Source organism: Numida meleagris, chromosome 1, assembly GCF_002078875.1.
Source record: "Numida meleagris isolate 19003 breed g44 Domestic line chromosome 1, NumMel1.0, whole genome shotgun sequence".
Taxonomy (NCBI): Eukaryota; Metazoa; Chordata; class Aves; order Galliformes; family Numididae; genus Numida; species Numida meleagris.
The window spans coordinates 178,605,886-178,621,326 of NC_034409.1; the positions used below are offsets into that span (position 1 = coordinate 178,605,886).

Consider the following 15,441-nt stretch of genomic DNA (forward strand, 5'->3'; position numbering starts at 1 on the left):
GTGCGTCTCTCTATATAAAGCACAAGAAGATAATTAATGCCTCTTTCCTGAAAGATGGTGCAATTCCTGGGAATATTTGTAAAATCTTCTGGATGGTTTCACAGAGTGTTAGAAGGAAAGAAAGTCATTGCTCCATTCTTGTGCTATGATGAACGGGTCTTACCGTATACCGTGTCATATAGTCATGGGAATGCAAAAAATTAAAAATCTACAGAAAATATCAGAGTAGGGGGTAAAGAATGATAATCGCTGTTACATGTGAGGTTTGATGGAGCATTCCAGAGGTGTAAGCACGCTCTTTCAGTTAGGTAACCGCATTCCTTTAAGCCCCTCAGAAAAGACTGGTACTGCTAAGAGTACCTTACAAAGGCTCTTTTCTCATTTACTACACTTGTTAAGTGTCTTTATCCTACTTTTGTGAGTTTGTCTGTTACAAACTTTGACAGTACAAGGGCTTCTCTGAAAGCAGTGCCTCCTGTTTTATGATGTTAGCTCACAACGTCAGAGGCCAATGTTGGTGGCATGGCAGTAGAGGTGGAACCTTCCCACCAACGTTCCGTTCCATGTTGTTGCTGCGTGACAGATGGCAGCAGAGGGGCGATCTGACACAGCGGCATCTGACATGGAAGTGTGCATGGAGCAAAGGTGTGTCATCGAATTCCTCCATGTAGAAAAATTGGCACCCATTGACATTCATCAACGCTTGCTGAACATTTATGGATGCCAGACAGTGGGTGTGAGCAGTGAGGCAGTGGGTGGTGTGCTTCAGCCGTGGTGACAGCAGCAGTGGGTCACCTCCACTTGTGCAGGCTTTCAGAGGGCGGCGTGCAGGCTCTTGTTCATAGCTGGTGAAAATGCAGAGCTCATGGTGGTGGTTACATCTATTGTCTTTGTACTGAGTCCTATTTAAGTGATACAATGAGTGCAGTTGTACGTGGATGTTACCTTTTGGAATTGTTTTTGGGAACTCCAGAGACAATCATTTTTTATGGAAGCCTTCTTGAAAAATTTTACTGACATTTTGGTTTGAAGGTGATTCTTACATTTTATTTTTTTTTCCAAAAGTGGAATGGGAACATAGAATTCAAATAACTCATTTGCCATCTTTTCATATTGCAATAGCCGCCTGATCATTTCTTATTTTTCCATCAGAAAGCTTTCTGCTTCTGATGTTTAGAAATAGTTTTAGTGTTTATTATTAGTATGAGCCTCTTCCAAATTAACTTTTGCATTGCCTTTTTTTTTTGTTAGCTACAATAGAGTTTCACAATTTATATTTAAAACTTTTCAAAGTTATATTTAGACAGGATTTTGACTTCTGAAGGATGTCTTTACTTCTAATAGCTGCTTTAATCTTTGTAATAATCATGCCTGGCACATTTGATCTGTTGGATTAATCCTGGTTCATAATATGCACCTTTGAATTTCCCTTGGATGGAGCACTTTACTTCACTCTACTTTTTTACTTCTAAAGTTAAACATTACTGTCTTTTGTGCCTTCTCCTTTTCCCAGGAGTATTACATCTAAATATGTCCTGGTCAGACTCTGTGTCCTGTGTCAGGACTCTCCAAACAAAAAAAACCAAACAGACAAAACTGTTGGTGCTGACTTCAGTATGTGTTACACGTTGATGTTTGTCCTTGGCATTATCTCACGTTGTGTAAATGGGAGCCAGCTGAAATCTATTGCCTTGGTGGCTTCATCTGACTTCTCTGTACTGGCTACCTGCTTGTCATATGCCGAACACTCCTTTTGCATTTGTTGCCGATTTAAGTTGGGAGTACTTCCTGCTCTGTTCCCCTCATTCTGTAGTCTTTCTCCATCCTCTTGTCTTTTTTTGTCTGGAAATGCAAAACGTTTTTCCCCTATTGCAGTTGGTCACCTCTTGTCTCCTGGTCCTTCCCAGGAGAGAGAAAACACCTGTTCTGAAAAAGTAACAACTGAGACTGATAGAGGGAACAAGTGGTGGTGTATGTGTAGTGCTCCACTGAATACATCCTTATTCAAGCCAGATCAGTGTTGGACATCTTGCTTTGCGCTGCAAAAGTGAGGTCTGCCTTTGGTGGTACAGGAATGGGAAGTTTGGTTTATCTACACAAGTTTTTTCTCCGTAACTTCTACCTTTGTGTGCCCATTCCTGTAAAATATAAGCTGTTTGAGCCAGCATACTTCAGTATCTCCAGAACTTTCTGATTTGATTGGGGTTTCTGGGACAGGCTTTCATTAGGGAAGAATGGCAGATGTAAAGTAGACACATCAGTTGGTTAGTGGAAAATAGCTTCAAATTGAGATTAATAAGGTTGTTTATACAACTTGACAAAGGCTGTCCTAATATCACCAGATTTAGTGATGTCCCCCTTTTTGCTCTAATTTAATCATCTGACTTACCTAAACATCTTTGTTGTCTAGAGTAATCAAGAAGCTCTCACATTTTTTTATTCTTTTTTCAGAAAGTTAAGCGCTTATTTTTCTGTTGAACAAGTTCTGCCTTTCCTCTTCTTATTTTGATGTATAAATGTATCTCTCTGTCTATGTCTTTATTTGAACCTGAGAGCACCCCTGTTTGGTGGGAAAGTACTCTTGTCCCAGTTTTGGAGAGTGCTGGGCTGAGCTGGCTCCCGACAAGACATTCATCACGCAGCTCAGCTGTCAGAGTGGTGACTGCCATCCCAAATGGGAACCTAGGTGGTGGGAGATAGCTTCTTGAATTGATCAGGCAGTTTTTGCGGTTACAGCAGTGGCTAAAGGTATAAGACTGAGGGTTGGGTGCATCAAGGGAGTGGTGTGAAACAGTATCTAGCCCTTTTGTCCTTTACTTCTTGGCAGCTGACTCCAGTAGGGTAAGTTACAGCTGTGAATACCTAGAAATGGATTTTGCAATAGCTGAAGTGCAGTCAAATATTTAAAGTCATTTGAGAAATGAATATATTCATTCAGCTCCCTGGTATTTTGTCTAGAGAACTGGAATCCATAGGAGTGCCTTCGTCACTGAGTTATGTGACAGTGCTTCCTTTTTGGATTTGCTGATAAATTCAGTCTTGCCAAATGAATCCTCCATGTCTTCTTTTTACTCTTTCTGTACAAATATTGCAGGTCTCCTCTTTCTCCTTCCCTCCTTGCTTGGTGGGTAGAGAAGTCATAGGAGATGGATTTGTAATCTTGAGCTGCACTGAATTTAAATCTTCCACATAAGTGAATTATTTTCCTCCTGAATATTTTCATATAAGGATGTGTTTTTTCTGAATGAAATCTATGTCTTTCAGAGTGTTAATGGTCAGTTGACATGAACTATGACAACTAGGGATAAAACTTCATGATAAAGGTGCTTAGTCCAGGCCTTCTGATCAGGCTTGGTTGTGGAACAGATATCAAGCTATCCATCTCTGGAGAAATGGGAACAGTTTGGGGCATACTCAAGAGCATAACACAGTATGACTCTAGAACTCTACTAATAGATCTGGGGGTCTGTTATGTTCTTAGGTGCTGAAGATCTGGAGTATAGAGAATTAACTTTTCTGTCCAAACTAAGATGACCTCATAGGGTCAAATAGGTAAATCGGTCCTTGGTGCAGATGTTTGGTACTGGCTTTGTAGTTCTGAAAATGTCCAGTATAACAAGGAATTACATTATCTGGTGAAGTGTTTGTACAAGAATATGAAGGAGTCTCCTGTGTGTTCATATGAATGATAGAGACTTTGCTGTCTATTTTCCTGTTGCTGGCTGACAAATTGAGCTGAAACCAGTAACTGGCATCCTGCTTCATGAGTTCTGATAAAGTCAGGCCAACATTACCAGTAATTTTGGTTTTAACTTTCTGTATATATATCTGATAGTAAGGACCACTCTGTAAATTTCTTTCCATATTACAGTGCCACGTCGGCAGGAAATGAATGTCTGATCTAATGGGATGTATTCAAAAGTAATAGTCAATGTTTTGGCTAGCTTGCTTGCCAAATTTTGGACAAACTAACAAACAAAAAAAACCAAAAACCACCAAATCTCCCCCCTTCCAAAAAAAACCAAACAAACCCAAATCAACCAATCAACAAATAAAAACCCAAGATAAAACAAACAAGAAAAAAAAATCCCAAACCAAAACCACCCATAAAAAACGCAGCAGAAGTGGTAAATTGCTAGAGCTTTTCAGATGTTTTTTGGAAGCACACCATTGGGTTGGTTTTGTAAATTAATTCAATATACTCTGTTGAAGTTTTCAGAAGTGTTGTGTTTCATCCTTTTGGGAATGAAGCTTTATGAGAAAGAAGCAAGAATACAAGGTTAATTATTTTTAGAAAAACATGTTTACTCTGGACTTGACTAGTTGGATACATTTTCAATATACTGTTCATTTTCATTGTGTGTGTAATGTAATAGTACCTTCTTATAATAAACATGCAACAAGAAGATAATTTGTTCTTTAATCTTTAGGGTTTAAAATGTTAATTTAGGGTTTAAAATGTTTATTTAATGTGGGATTAGGTGTTTCTTTTGTTTTTGTCTGTTTTTTATTTTTTAAAGTATGTCTTAAAACCTGATACAGGCTTCAAGGCATCAAGAAGATGAGCAAGTGATCCTTGTCAGAACAGATCAAAGTGGAAGGGCATGGCCTGTGATGGCATCAGCTGAACCAAGGGAGCCTAAAGGAGGACGGAGAAAGAGGCAGATGGTAAGTTTTATAAGTGAGTATTAAGGAGTGTAATTCTAAAATGATTTTGTAGATGTACTTGTGTGATGCAATAATCAATGTGAGTGTCTTATCAGAATGTCAATAGGTAGTTAAAAGTTCCCTTCAGATGATGATTGTAATTAAGTGATAGAGTACATATTTATTAAGCATATATTAAGTTTATTTTCAGACTTACATTTCCCTAGGGACCATTTTAAGGCTTATTTAAATGTACTATGAAGTAGTGCCTTTTTTTTTTTTTCAGATTCTCACAGTCTCTTAGCTAAGTAGTTTATGTTACATAATGTTTGTAAATAGTAAAGTTTAGCAGAGCTGAATATTTCTAAAATGTTCTCCCTGACTAATTTTCCCTTTTTTCCTGATAAAAAATGCTGCTGATGATAATAAAAATTATGACCTAACCTTAATAGAAAAGTGTTTGGAGGGACAGCATGAATCTTGGAAGCTGGAGCAACATTTTATTATTTGGATATTTGCTTGCCAACAGTAAACTGTTGCTTTGACCTTGGGGCTGGAGGAGAATTCAGTACCTCTATATTTCTTGTATGTACTTGATTGGTAAGACAGATCAGTTTGTAATAGTGCTATGGAGGAGTGAAATGTACAAGAGACAAGGAATTGTTTGTAATCCTCCTGTTGTTTTTGTTTTGGAAACGTGCCACCTTTGGCATATGGTTAGTGACCATATCCTACCATGTCCTTCTTCAGTATTTAGCTTAGTCCTGCTCTGAAGAACAAACTGTTTCTTTGTGTACTCTAAGATGGCAGAGGTATTGCATTTGTACAGATTTTCAGTAGTGTTTGTAATTGCTTGTTTTTTTTTTTTGTTTTTTTTTTAAGCTACTGTAAATAATGGAATTTACTGTTTGGAATATTCCATCTTTGTGAACTGATCAGCTGTTTTCAGTGAATTACTCTGCGTCTTTCCTTAGTGGTAATCTCTGACAGCCTGAGGATATAGGAGCTATAGGCAATATTTTTACTTAGGCATACTGAAACAACTGGAGAAAGTGAAAAACTCTCTTTTACTTAGGTCAAATGAAGCAGCAAGCCCAGTTGTTTCAGATGTGTTTAGCCTGATCCTTTACTCTTTAAAATCCTTGAAATTGTCAGGGTCTGGATTTCATACTTGAACTTTTTCACTAGGTTAATATTTATTTTCATTGTTTCCAGGTTGCAACTCATGTAGATAAAGAAAGAGTAAGATATTTTCAGGATGATGACAGTCTGAGCCTGCAGGATTTAGTCAAAAATGAGAAGATGAGAACAGCAGAGGATCAAAATGCGTTGTTCATGCGTATGGCATCAAAGGTAAGGTGTGATAATGTATAGGTTTTTGATTGAGCATTTTACTGTCAGAAGTATTGAGAAGACAATAGAGTCTCGCTGTGCTAGGTTTGTTGCTTTCCAGTGAGAATTCTCATTGTCTTGAGTAACGATCAAGTCTGTTGGATGATCTTGTTGACATTCTCAAAGTCATGGAAACGTGTGTGTGCACGCAGAAAATGTGATGCGTTCAGTTCCTTCGTGAGCTGATTGTTCTGTTGCTCTGCCTACTGATTTTTAAGCTTCTGAGGTAAATTCTCTTAGTGTGCTGTATGCTAATTTTTTTAATACCCAACAAAGTATGTTTTCCCTAGATTGGTGACAAATAAGAGCAGCATTTTCTTAAGTGCTTAGAATCCTGGAGAGTACCATAAAAGTGGTTTTGTATTTGTTTAGTTTTGCTTTATATTCATATTCTTATGGTGTAACTTGAAACAGTCAGATAACGTCCAGTAGAAAATATTTAATCTGTTGTGATATACCATCAGCCAGGAAGTTCTTCTGGAGAGGTTATCAGAGTTTTAGATAGTAGTATGCTTTATGCATCTAATTTAGTCTAATTCAGCTGCTTCTGGTAGCTCTCATTCCTCTCTCCCATTAGCACACTGGGGGGGGGGGGAAATGCCCTTGAGATCCAGTTCTAAATGAATGTGTTGTTGCCAAAATTATTTCCTTCTTTACCCTTCCTCCCAAAAAACACCTAATGTATAAAGCTTTGCTTGAAAACCATTCTACTTGTGCAAGATATTACTTATATACGCTAGGTAATTATATCTTCACCATGCAAACGTAGAAGTGAATGAAAACAAGGACACAGTAGAACTTCATACTGTTCTTATTAGCATGTAGGGTTAGCAGAGAGAAGTAGTCAGCGTTTAACTCAAGAAACTTATTCCTCTTTGTATTATCTTGTTTCCTTTAATTATTTTCTTTAGATAAGGTATCTTTCATGAGAAATGGTGGTGCATTTTGTGTTTATGAAAAAAAATTCATATGTGGCTGAATGTTAAAAAAAAGTTCAAATCTGAGTATGAAGGTAAACTCATATTTCAGTATTTAAACTGAAATTAGCATTAGCATGCTTAATTTGTCATGTGTTTTGTCTGATGTTGTCACATGACTACTTCCATGGAATAGCATACAGGTTTGCTTAAATTTCTGTGGACTGATTCTTTTCTGAAGTGTGAAAATATAACCAGACTAATTCATTCTTGCTGAGTTTGGTAACAGTAGAATTCCCTCTTCAGAGCACCTGAAGAAGCTATTACGTCTTAGTAGTGGTGACTGCTCCCAAAACCAGAAATACTCATTCATTTGGATTCTTCCACACTCAACTGAAAGGCCATTTGGACTTTTCTGAGAAATATGTATATGTGTAAGGAAATAGCTTACTTCTGAAATTTCTAAAACTAGTTGGAAGTACTTTTTGTATATGTATTTATTGAGCCCAAGTTTCTTTGCTTCAAACTGGAAAGAACACTTGCATGTTTAGTTACCGTTTTTGTACTTTTGTTGCTGTACTAGGTAATTATTAATGTAAGGACTGGATTGTATGCAGGGAAGAAAGAAAAACTGGGAGGGAGGGAGATCAAGGGCTTCTGTATTATTTAGTTTTCTAAGTCTTCAAAGGGAAAATTTTGATAATTTTTCTTTGAATTTTTTGTTCTTGCACATTAGTTTTTTTGTTGTCCTTTCTTTTCAGCTTTGAGGTGTTGCAAATCCTCTTAGTTCTTGATGACTGAATACTCCTTATAAGAACAGCCATACTTGAGATTCACTCAGCCCAGTAATCAGTTTTCAACTGTGAGGACCTAGAGTATAAGAACAGGTCACATATTTAACGATGCATCATCTATATATTTTTCTGACTTCACAACACGAAAAAAAACACACAAAGACAGCTGTAGCTGGTATTTCTCTGCTTTTTGTTTATAGATTGTTAGGATAATTGGGGACTGGACTGAGTATCTCCTGCTACTTCCTTTCAGCTGCTTCTTATCTTCCATTCTATTATCTGTCCCTACTGCTAAAAGGTATGAGCTAGAATTATTCAATTTGAAGAAAACAAAAAACCTTGAATCCTGTATAACATTTTTGGTAAGCAGTCTTGTGTCTACAGTCTGTTCCTTAAAGATTTGAGTTACATGCGTTGTAAGGTTTTCTGGGACATTGCTGAAATTTGATCCAGGTGGGAATGGTGCAGAAATAGCTGGGCATTGGTTTGTAGCTATTTTAAAAATAAAGATTCTGTACAAGTAATCATGAACTTTGGCAACTGAACTTCTGCATACATATGGTAGACAAAAACAAAATGTAATATACTGTTTATCTTCTAAAGAGAAGCATTTCCAAAAAAAAAAAAATGCAGAGTCCATTTACTGAAAGTTTAAAAGTACTGCATGACAAAAAAAGGCAATGACAGTGACTTCTATTGGATACAAACACCACAGAGTAATACCAGGTAAAAAAAAGAAAGAAAATGGGCTCACCCCTTCCAATGACAGCTCAAGCAGAGCATAAGATGAGGGAGATGCTACGCCCTTAGCTGCTATTCCTTAAATGAAGGTGAGGAGGGATGGATCCAGGCTCCAGCCCTTTTGGTCACTCAGGTGCATTGCTTGCACCTGAGCTCCCTGGGTTTGGGAGCTTGTCACCTGGTGCTCGACCACAGGTTCAGGCTGTGATCTGGCTTGCAGGCTGTTAAGAAACTCTAGCACTAAATGTTAACTGCAAATATGTGCCACTGACAAAACAGTTTAAGGGAGGGAATGCCTCCCCAGAATGGGATAAAACTTATTTAAAAATAAATCCAAGGTTGAATGAACGTAAAAGTAAAGTGCTTTTGGAGGTTAATAGGAAAATCAAATCTATGACCCAGCCATTATTTTAAAAGTACTTGCCACATCCAGGTAAGAGGAATGCAAAAGACCCTGAGCCTAGCAGGCTATAGAAGTAAGCTTTGATAAGAAAGATTTTAAAATGATCTTGAGGGAATTATATTGAGTCAATATTTTGAGTTTGCTAAAACCAAAAAAATGGGGATTAAACTCAATGGATGTTGCCTGCAGGAATGTTGTGTTAAAAAGAACCCATCAAGGTATAAATAAAGCATTTAGGAAAGATAAGTGCTCAATAGAAGAATTAGTGAACTAGTTGCATTTGAGGAGCAACTGAGGGAACTGGGGCTATTTAGCTTGAAGAGGAGGAGGTTGAGGGGAGGCCAGTTAGCTCCTACAGCTATGCGTAAAGAAATTGCAGTGAGAATGGTGTTGGTTTCTTTTCTCAGGCAACAGGTGATAGGACATGAGGAAACAACCTCAAGCTGTACCAGGAGAGGTTTAGACTGGATATCAGGAAGAATTTATTCATGGCGAGAGAGGTTAGGTTAGGCATTGGAAGGGGAAGTGGTAGAGTCGTGATTCCTGGATGTATTTAGGAGACATGTGGAGGTGGAATTTAGGGGAGTGATTTAGTGGTGGACTTGATCTTGAAGGCCTTTTCCAGCCTAGATGACTCTGTTTCTAGCATTAACTATAAATGGTCAGAGAGATTCCTTTGCATGAGTGATTATTTATGGGGAATAAATGATCAGTAGAATCAGTGAAATGGAATTTAACTCAATTATATAAAAATCCATCCATTTTAAACCCAAACTTGAATTTGAGAGGAATAATAACAAGTGACTAAAACCAAGTAGTCCTCAGCTTTTATTCATCCATGGTGCTGAGAAACAAAGGATGGCAATGACAATAGCAATCTTTAAATAGAAAATAGAGGACAGGGATAAATGATTTTTTTTAAATCATAAAAGGAGGTTACTAGTGGACTCCATAGTAATCTCTTTTGTTCAACATGTACAGAAACCATCAGGAAGAAGCGGTACTTTATAATCTGACATTTTGTTATTGTTACATAGTTATTCAGGTCTGTTAAAACTAGAACTCGCTGTAAAGAGTTGAAGATTTCAAAACAAAAAGCATTATAAAACTTACATCTGAACTGATTCTTGAGATTCACTTCAGAAAGTCACTGGAGAGAAGTACGTATTTGAGTGGTGTGAGTCATCTGTCCTATTTTGAGTGCCAGCACAGACACACAAGATTGTGCTACAGACCTCTAAAATACAGGGAAAGAGATTCCATCATAGGTATCTTGACAGTGAATTCAGATGAAAGTCAGAATTGATTCATGTAGAATGGTGATAATTATAGAATCATTAAGGTTAGAAGAGACCACTAAGATCATTGAGTCCAACTGTCAGCTCACCACCACCATGCCCTCTAAACCTTTCTGCTGCATTTACCCTTTTCTTGGACTCCTCCAGGGACGGTAACTCCCTGGGCAGCCTGTTCCAGTGCTTCACCTCTCTTTCTGGGAAGAATTTTCTCCTAACATCTAACCTATACCTCCCCTGCTACACCTTAGCCATTTCCTCTCATCCTAGATGAATGATAATGATGAAGCTAGGTGAAACTCGAATGTGAATGTAACACAACAATCATCTCAGCACCAGTGTGACTGAAAAGATAAACACAATTTGGGGGATTTAGAAAGATGGGAATTTGTGACCAACTTAAAGCACATAATGCTACTATAGTGTGCCAGTGATGCTCCCATACCTTGAAGGATACCCAAGTGTGCCCAAAAGCAAAGAATGGTGGATGTTTGAAGAATACCTAACATTTTTTCAGCTTAAGTGGGGAAAAGGCAACTGGTAGAATAGAAGTCACAATTAGTTTAAAAATTGTCATAGAAAGCAACTACTTGATGGATAGTGATGGGACAAGAAGGAATGGTTTTAAACTAAGACAAGGGAGGTTTAGGTTAGATGTTAGGAGGAATTTTATCACACAGAGGGTGGTGATGCACTGGAACAGGTTGCCCAAGGATGTGGATGCCCCATCTCTGGAGGCATTCAAGGCAAGGCTGGACGTGGCTCTGGGCAGCCTGGTCTGGTGGTTGGCAACCCTGCACACAGAAGGGAGGTTGAAATTAGATGATCTTTGAGGTCCTTTTCAACCCAGGCCATTCTATGATTCTATGATACTTCTGTATCTAATAATATGTAAAATGGTCACGGACCAGAGTTTAACATGATGGAGGTTTTCATTCAAGCAGTAAATGAAGGAAACTGTAGAACTTGTATTGTAGAGCACAAGATACTTTGGAGGCTGTTACTGTGAGTGTGAGGAGAAAGGATATGGTGATTGTAAACTACAGTTTCACTGGTAATTATTGAATATGGAAATCTAAATACGGTCATGTCTCAGGATTTCCACATGCTGAGAGAATTCTCCTCTGCATTAGGAGAATTGCTGAGAGCTGCAAATGTGTAGCAGGAGTGTCAATTGTAGGGTTTTTTCCCCAAACATTTTAGCTATTACTTGAGATTGATTTTTGCAATGTAAAATAGTCAGAATGCAGTACAGTGTACATATGAGTTTAGTGTGCTTTATTCTATTTTTTTTATTTGTTTGTTCGTTTAAGATAAAATTTCTTAGCAATGTTGGATGAGTGTTTTCTAGTTTATGTATCTGTTTTTTTTTTAGTTTGTGTTGGCTCTGAAGTTTGCAGTGACTTTGGATCAGCTGTACTGTGGTTCTTTTTTCTTACTAGACAAAGAGGCACTACATCACATGATTTTGTTAGAATGAGCTTCATGACTAGCTCTTGGCTAAATCTTTTAAGAGAAGATTGAGATCTGTTGAATAATTTCGTTCATCTTACAGGCTAAATGAGCTAGAGCATGTGCCCAAAGTACATCTTTATGTCAGTTACTGCTCGAGGTGAGGTTATGCTTTCTGCTGTATAAGTGCAATGTGTTTTTAGTTGTCCAAATCATAATTAGTGGTGCCAAAGTCCTGCAGTACCATGCAATCTCACATCTAAGTTTCTAAGATTTTTTTTTTGTTGGTTTTCATAAAAAGGAGCATTATAAATGCTAGTTTCTCTCCTTTGTTAAGATCTCAAATGCCTTGATCATTTCTGTGTAGATCATCACTACAAAATGTGATGATCTTCACCCAGTGGTGATTGTGTCTTCATCTTAAATTAAGAAACTGGCTCTAGGCATCCTCAGTTTTCTGTATCTTTAGGTAGAATGCGTTCTTCTTTGCAGCATCACAAGGTCAACCTTAGGATGAAGTGTTGGTTTCTGTATTTGCTTTATAAACCCATACTGCACCGAGCATCTTTGTTGTTATCTGGGAGCTCAGTGAGACAATCTTCAAAAAATCTTGTATCTCCTATGTCGATTCAGCAAGGAACTTTTGTGTTCAGCAGGAACTCCAGCAACCAAACATCTTTTATCAGTTTTGGTATGATAGCATGGTACGCTACTTTGACACACATAAATTATTTTCTTCTTGTGCCTCCATTTGGGCAGAAAACATATCCATAAAGATGAATCTGCCATCTTTCAGAAGAGCAATGGGAGGAAAGTGCTGAAGGTGTGTAAATGAGATCCTACCTAGGATGGGAGAAGGGAAATCCTATCCGTTACAGCTCTGCTGAATAATTTCATTCATCTTAGCCGTCTGAACTGCTTTTGTAGAGTTGTTATTGTGATTTCTTAGGCGTGGCTACTCAGGTAGAGGAAGTTAGCACTACAGGCAAGACAACTGCATCTGAAGAAAGAAATACAGGGTGTATTTTTACTACAGTCCCATTGGAAAATGAAGTCAATATGACATTATCTCATGCCTCACTGCCGTTCAGCTTTGCAGACTAAACATCTGTTGTGCTCAAGCCATGCTAGTCCTAACAAACCTTTTATCCACCCGTAAAGTCTTTTTCAGGAGCTCCTTAAAGTCAGACAGAAGAGGTATGCCATCTCCTTGCTGTTTTTTTTTTTTTTTCTGTTGAGCTATGTTTTAAATTAAGATGAAAAGCAAATTCCAATGTATCAGTTTGATTTTGCTCATTCTTCATATTCTGGATCTGGATCTAATACAACCCTGTTGTTCTTAGCATTTTCTTGCCCTGTTACTTTTTGGCTTTTTTTTTGCAGCAGATTGGCCCAGACTTCTGTTATCTCAGTTTGTAAGTACAGCCTCTGCCACAGCTGTCCTATGCATGCTAATATGTTGAACTTAGAAACATAATTAAGTTTTCAGTGGTGAAGAAGCTTTTTTTTTATTTAAGTAACAGGAATAAAATACCTAACACCAGTCTTTTCAATAGATGGAAAAAAGTAGGCCTTAAAAGCTGGTTCTTTCAAATTTAACAGCAATGCCTAAAGAAAACCAAAAGTTTGAAGCAGATGTGTTTCTCCTTTTTACTTTATTCAGCAAGGAGAGCAGATTGGCTTCTTACTGCTTCTTACTGACTAAAGGATACAAAAATGCTAAATAAATAAATAGAAAAATGATGCTTTTTTACTGACAGTTTGATAATACAAAATATATGTGAAGTATTCAGTTTTTACTACTGTTAGCTTTAAGCAGCTTCTCTGTAGTTCCTCTGCCCTCGACTCTTATAAGTAGTTCAGTTTTCCCAAATTCATGCTGTTAAAATGTATGTAATCCTTTCATTTCGTCAATAGATGCTTGTGGGTGTATGGAGACTAATTGCTGGAATGGTACCTCAATAGAAATTACATTTTATTTGGCTGCAGAAATTCTACCTGGGATTTTTTTTTTCTTTTTGATGAAATTTTACTAAAAGCAACTGAGAAATATTAATTTCTGTTGTTCATCAGACCGTTTTAATTTCTGGCCATAAACTAATTTTATTTAAAGATCTCTGCAGTAATTTGTAACATGAATTGAAATCCTTAATGCATTTATTTAAACTACAAAATGGCATTAGTAATGCTGGCCTTCATTTATGGATTTACTGAAGAGATGTACTGGTATTATAGATTTCCAAAAAGGGAATTTGCACGTTGCCTTTCCTTGGTTTGAATCTGTAAAATGGAAAATTGCTTTCAGCTTTATCATTTTCTCTCGCTGTGTGAACCTGTCTATTGTACCTATTTGCATTTCTGTCACCATAAATAAAAATAACAGTCTGCAAGCACTTTACAAGCTAAACTGAAAAAATGCAGGATGCTGCTGCTGCTACTCTTAGGTAATAAAACTTTTTGTTCTTTCTTCACCCGGTGAAGCCTTTCTAGGGCAGTATTTAATAGACACGATAACATTCTTGCAAAGCTCTCTGCATTGTTGCTTTTACATTTACTTGAAGATCTAGGCATGCATGCGGCATACTGTGGAAAAATTAATACAGAAACCTGAGAGAAAAAGATTCATTTTTCTTGTTCTGTGTTTCACTTGGCTTCAGTTGAATGCAGAAAACAGCTTTCTGTGTGTATTGGGTGGACACTGAGTTAAGACCGTTTCTTGGAACCAAATCCAAGTCGTGAGAGGTAGGTTAGAAAAGAAAATCTGGAAAAAAGAGGATCTCTGTAGATACAGTCCATGTTAAATGACTGTGTAGACCTTTTGTGTTCTTTATGAATTATGTTAAAATTACCAGATAAATTACAAACGAAGACTTGTGCAGGACAGCCTGTTTTGTGCCTTAAAATCAAGGACATGGATAACTGCAAAGTTACATGCTAAACATTTGTACTTTTAACAGCAACGTTCTGAGGTTGAAGGTATTTTGCTTGGCTTACATTTCATTTCATTGGCTTGCAGATAAAGTTTTATCTGTCTTGATATCTAATTATAGCAAAACATGCAGTTTTCATTTCAGATAACTGAAACAAGACGTGTGCTCCCTAACCATTGCACAGTGGTCGGTTGTTTGCTTCTTGCTTGACTTTCTGCTGCTCAGAGGTGGCCCGGAACTACCTTGCTCATCAGAATTGTTCATAATGTTCTCCTGTCAGCGACACAGACCTCAAAAATACTGTGTTGATATGCAAAAATTCTTTGATGCTATGTGCTTACTGTGCTGTTTTACTAGGAAGAGAAGTTTGGGAAATGCCAGTGTGTGAAATTATTTGTTGAATTAAACCTACAAATTCAGTTTCTGTGGTTGTAGGAAGGTTGGAGTTACAGTAACAAAATTAACATGATAAAGGTTTAACTTAGACTGTATTTGCTCAAGCCATATTGAGATGAGAAAGACTTATTTCTATGGTGATTTTGTTGTAAACAGTACGTTTAAATTTAAGCGTGGTGAGATGTTCTTATGTCACTCAGATTTATATTCTAAAATAATAGTTTATTCTTTTTTGCAGCTTCCCAAAATATATTATGAGTACAGCATTCCACAAATATTAACTCTGTCATTTAAAGTTGAAGACGTCAGTGTTGCCATGGCAATTTAAAATCAAACTGATACATTTTATACAATCTATAGAGGTTTTTCACAGATTTTCCAAGCAGATGCACTTTTATTGGCTTATATGGAAGTAACTTTAATATGATTGTGTTAAAGAGAAAAACAGAAGCAGAAGTTCAACACTTAGATACG

General features: G+C 37.3%; 1 protein-coding gene across 2 annotated transcripts in view; it reads left to right on the forward strand.

The window, feature by feature from the left end:
• CWF19L2 (CWF19 like 2, cell cycle control (S. pombe)) overlaps positions 1–15,441 on the forward strand; it is a 67,958-nt gene that overhangs the window by 34,282 nt on the left and 18,235 nt on the right. For both annotated transcript variants that reach the window (XM_021380534.1, XM_021380543.1), the window contains exons 11-12: positions 4,543–4,668; positions 5,863–6,000. In XM_021380534.1, coding sequence (XP_021236209.1) covers positions 4,543–4,668; positions 5,863–6,000 — 264 coding nt within the window. The remainder of the gene's footprint in view (positions 1–4,542; positions 4,669–5,862; positions 6,001–15,441) is intronic.